We start from the raw sequence: 5,000 nt of genomic DNA, 5'->3' as shown, positions 1-5,000 counted from the left end.
AATAGAAAATTCCTTATGCTTGATATAGATTCCTATTACCCCTCGATTTCACCCAAATCTATTTGAGGAAGCACTAGAACTAGATAGAAAACTAACAAAGATAATAAAATTAGAATTAGACATTATAAGACTAGCAAGAAGAACTCTAATTAAATATGACAACAAACTATGGACCAGAAAGAACAGAAACCTCAACGTTGACACCACAATGGGGCCCCGGATAGTGCAGAAGTAACGGAACTTGTAGGCCTTTATATACTAAAGGAACTATATAAAAAAATTCCAGCACTAAGAGGAGGACTATACCGGGATGATGCATTATTCTACATGAACACAACAAATAGGTTATTTAAAAAAACAAAAAACAAAAAATGAAACAATTCTTCAGTAAACTGAACCTAGATATAACAATAGACCCAAACTACAAATGCGTAAACTTCTTAGACATAACCCTGAATCTAGACAACAACTCCTATGAACCCTACCATAAACCCAACCAAACGCTATTCTACATAGATCACAAGTCCAACCATCCGAATAGTATGAAAAAAGCACTTATACCTAATATCTCAAAAAGAATATGAAAAATATCACAAAATGAAGAATTATTCAATAAAAACAAGGAATATTACAACCAAGCCTTAGCTAGATCAGGATATAAAGAACGAATTAAATTTATTAAGGAAACTCAAAACAATAACATAGGTACAGAAAGAACAATAAACAATGCAAATGTAATATCTTACAACATGTCGATGAGGAAATATAAAAAAAGGAAAAAAAAAACAAAAACAAATGAAAAAATTGAACATACAATAAACACAAGAAAGAAAAATGAAAAGATAGACCATAATAAAACTGAAAGAGAAGTTAAAAAGAAAAATAGAAGGAAGAGGTAGACGTGGTTTACTCCACCGTTCAGCCATCACATAAATCAAATTATCTTCCTTTTAGATAGCATGAAAGCTGTTCCTTTTTTTCATCTTAAGAATCACTTTCTGTTCCGCTTGACCATGTTTTATTTTCTATTCAAATGGTCAACAGGAACCAGGAATGAAAAAGAGGAAGCAATCTTGAATATAAGCATTATCGTCGTGAATTAGTTTTTGTTTTTGTTTGATCCAACTGGAGAAATCATTACAAGAAATTTAAGATACATAAAAAACTTACAGAGGATAAAGGCACTCAGGAAGATTCCTTGTCCTGCCGATCCCGTAACCATTCGAAGAAAACCCAAACTAATGGGTTCATTGACGACGTACAGAAGTAATGCAGAAGACAGATGTAGAACAATGCATACGTACAGCGCTACTTTGCGACCCTTCCTGCAACAAGATGATATTAAGAATTTAGTTGAAGATTTGAAATTAGTGTTTAGGATGTTGTAAGGAGACAAACTAAAGTTTAGCATTTTGGAAGAAGACAAGTTAGTGTTAAGCGTTTTGGAAGAAAGCAAATTAGTGTTTAGGATGTTGTAAGGAGACAAACTAAAGTTTAGCATTTTGGAAGAAGACAAGTTAGTGTTAAGCGTTTTGGAAGAAAGCAAATTAGTGTTTAGGATGTTGTAAGGAGACAAACTAAAGTTTAGCATTTTGGAAGAAGACAAGTTAGTGTTAAGCGTTTTGGAAGAAAACAAATTAGTGTTTAGGATGTTGTAAGGAGACAAACTAAAGTTTAGCATTTTGGAAGAAGACAAGTTAGTGTTAAGCGTTTTGGAAGAAAGCAAATTAGTGTTTAGGATGTTGTAAGGAGACAAACTAAAGTTTAGCATTTTGGAAGAAGACAAGTTAGTGTTAAGCGTTTTGGAAGAAAGCAAATTAGTGTTTAGGATGTTGTAAGGAGACAAACTAAAGTTTAGCATTTTGGAAGAAGACAAGTTAGTGTTAAGCGTTTTGGAAGAAAACAAATTAGTGTTTAGGATGTTGTAAGGAGACAAACTAAAGTTTAGCATTTTGGAAGAAGACAAGTTAGTGTTAAGCGTTTTGGAAGAAAGCAAATTAGTGTTTAGGATGTTGTAAGGAGACAAACTAAAGTTTAGCATTTTGGAAGAAGACAAGTTAGTGTTAAGCGTTTTGGAAGAAAACAAATTAGTGTTTAGGATGTTGTAAGGAGACAAACTAAAGTTTAGCATTTTGGAAGAAGACAAGTTAGTGTTAAGCGTTTTGGAAGAAAACAAATTAGTGTTTAGGATGTTGTAAGGAGACAAACTAAAGTTTAGCATTTTGGAAGAAGACAAGTTAGTGTTAAGCGTTTTGGAAGAAAGCAAATTAGTGTTTAGGATGTTGTAAGGAGACAAACTAAAGTTTAGCATTTTGGAAGAAGACAAGTTAGTGTTAAGCGTTTTGGAAGAAAACAAATTAGTGTTTAGGATTTTGGAAGAAGCCAAATTAGTGTTTAATATTTTGGAAGAAAACAAATAAGTACTTAGCATTACTTTATCATTAAGTATGGCATTATTTTATCAAATTCTGCTAGAATTTCATCTATGAAAAGTAGTGTTGGGACAATAAATCGAAACCTGGAATCGGAAAAATCAGAACTTTTTGGAATATCGGAATTGACAAAAGTCGTACCTATTTTCTGATGCCTTAAAACGATCCTTTTAATTATCTTTTTTATTCAATTTTATTTAAAAGAAAATTTTCCAGTTCTACTATTAACAAGAAAAAAATAAATATTTTTTGTTTTAAACTTTTAATAAACCTAACATCTATAGATCACCCCCCCCCCGCAAGTGTATTTTTTACGTTTGAGAAAATATCTGCACATTTAACATGTAGGACAAAATAACAATTTTATAAATAAATAATTAGATATTTATAAAGAATTGGAACCGGAAATTATACCAGAATCGGAAATTTATTATGGAATTGGTAATTGTATCGGAATCGGGAAAATATTTTAATCTTTCCATCATTAATATATCTATTAAGGATTTCGCTTTCATTTTGATACCGACATCCGTTATTTTCGTTAAAATTGGAAATATTTTCACATTTGCTCCGTAGTACATATTTAGAGATTTATGAAAAATTGGAATCGGAATTAATAATTGTATTGGATTCGGTGATTTAATACGAAATCGATAATTGAATTGGAATCGGGAAAAATGTTGGAATCGTCCCATCACTAGTAGAAAGGTTCAACAATTTTAATTGCTGGTGAATGTATTGCGCATGCGTTAAATGATGGTGTTAGTATTCACTGACTTTGGTGGCAGAGTAAGAAAACTATATGAAACAGAAACTATTTGTCTTATGACTTGCACCTGTTGTTTCAATACCTATATATGACTTACCTGGGTACCCGGCGTTGCTCGGCGGTTTGGAGGTGTGTGTTTAGCAAAAACAACAAAAAAAGTGAAAGTGGGCTGGCAGGCAGGCTCGAACCCATGACGCGAAGGCGGAAAAGAAAATGAAAGAAAATCTGACGGCTTACCCCTGCTCCATGACACTGTCCGAAGTTCGGAATGTTAAAATTAGGCAAAGTCAATCTAACCGATACGATTACTTGCAAAAATGTCTCGCAAAAATCGACTACTCCTTGTAGAAAACTGCCTATTGAGGGTGAAGAAATGAATGTTTTTGGCCGATTTTTCGATATTTGTCGTCCAAGACGTAGAGCTTCACAATGATACTGATCTTGTGAAAATCCATTTCCTCTGTCGAAAGTTTTAGGCAGACATACATAATACATAGATACATTTAAACAGACAGGTGAAATTTATATTATAGATTATTATTGATAGCCAAGGAGGTGTCACAGAAAAATATCATAGATGAGTTTTCTCAATTTGCCGACACGAACGAGAAAAGACGCAAGGCGAACCGGTGTCGGCAAAAATGCAGGGAGGGAGGCGATGGTTGTGGACACAGGATGCCAAATGTCGGCCTGTAAATGGTTCAATTCATTCCTTCAAAATATCTCTTTCACACCCCCCTTTCCCTCTCTCGTAGACATGTATTTGATTTCTATTTCTTATGTTAAAGAAACTCTTTAAAACCAAATTGGCGTCCACGTGGTTCAGGTCAACAAACAGAGAACAGAGTTTGACAGCTCGAGCATTGACGAAACCTGGGTAACAACAAAGATGCAAGAGCGTGTGATGTTGTGCACCTGCGAATGGAAGAGTATGCCACACTTCCGAAATTTGGAATTTCGAAGTATAGAATAAACCCGGAATTTCTGTATTAAAAAATGTTCTTTTTAAAATCCACGCATGGCAATGTTCATGCATTATTCGTACATTAGCAGTTTTGATGTTCATGCATCATCCGTTTATTAGCAATTTTGATGTTCATGCATTATCCGTATATTAGCAGTTTTGATATCCATGCATTATCCGTATATTAGCAATTTTGATGTCCATGCATTATCCGTATATTAGCAGTTTTGATGTTCATGCATTATCCGTATATTAACAGTTTTGATGTTCATGCATTATTCGTACATTAGCAGTTTTGATGTTCATGCATTATCCGTATATTAGCAGTTTTGATGTTCATGCATTATTCGTACTTCAGCAGTTTAGATGTACATGCATTATTCGTAAATTAGCAGTGTTTATGTTCATGTATTATTCGTACATTACCAGTTTTGATGTTCATGAATTATCCGTACATTAACAGTTTTTATATTCATGCATTATTCGTACAATAGCAGTTTAGATGTACATGGATTATTCACACATTAGAAGTTTGGATGTTCATGGATTTCTCGTACATTAACAGTTTGGATGTTTATGTATTATTCGTATATTAGCGGATTTGATTACCATACATTATTTTATATTAGCAGTTTGGATGTTCATGTATTATTCGTATATTAGCGGATTTGATTACCATGCATTATTTTATATTAGCAGTTTGGATGTTCATGTATTATTCGTATCTTAGCGGATTTGATTACCATGCATTATTTTATATTAGCAGTTTGGATGTTCATGTATTATTCGTATATTAGCGGATTTGATTACCATGCATTATTTTATAGTAGCAGTT

General features: G+C 33.2%; 1 protein-coding gene across 1 annotated transcript in view; it reads right to left on the bottom strand.

The window, feature by feature from the left end:
* Window positions 1-5,000, bottom strand: part of LOC145263300 (organic cation transporter protein-like) — a 76,399-nt gene that overhangs the window by 50,360 nt on the left and 21,039 nt on the right. Inside the window, exon 4 of the mRNA XM_080120381.1 lies at window positions 1,171-1,325. Coding sequence (XP_079976507.1) covers window positions 1,171-1,325 — 155 coding nt within the window. The remainder of the gene's footprint in view (window positions 1-1,170; window positions 1,326-5,000) is intronic.

This window comes from Euprymna scolopes, chromosome 38, assembly GCF_053919585.1.
Source record: "Euprymna scolopes isolate OS-2025 chromosome 38, ASM5391958v1, whole genome shotgun sequence".
In the NCBI taxonomy this organism is placed as follows: domain Eukaryota; kingdom Metazoa; phylum Mollusca; class Cephalopoda; order Sepiida; family Sepiolidae; genus Euprymna; species Euprymna scolopes.
The sequence above is the reverse complement of the archived record's forward strand: the minus strand, read 5'-3'. Positions and strand labels throughout refer to the sequence as shown.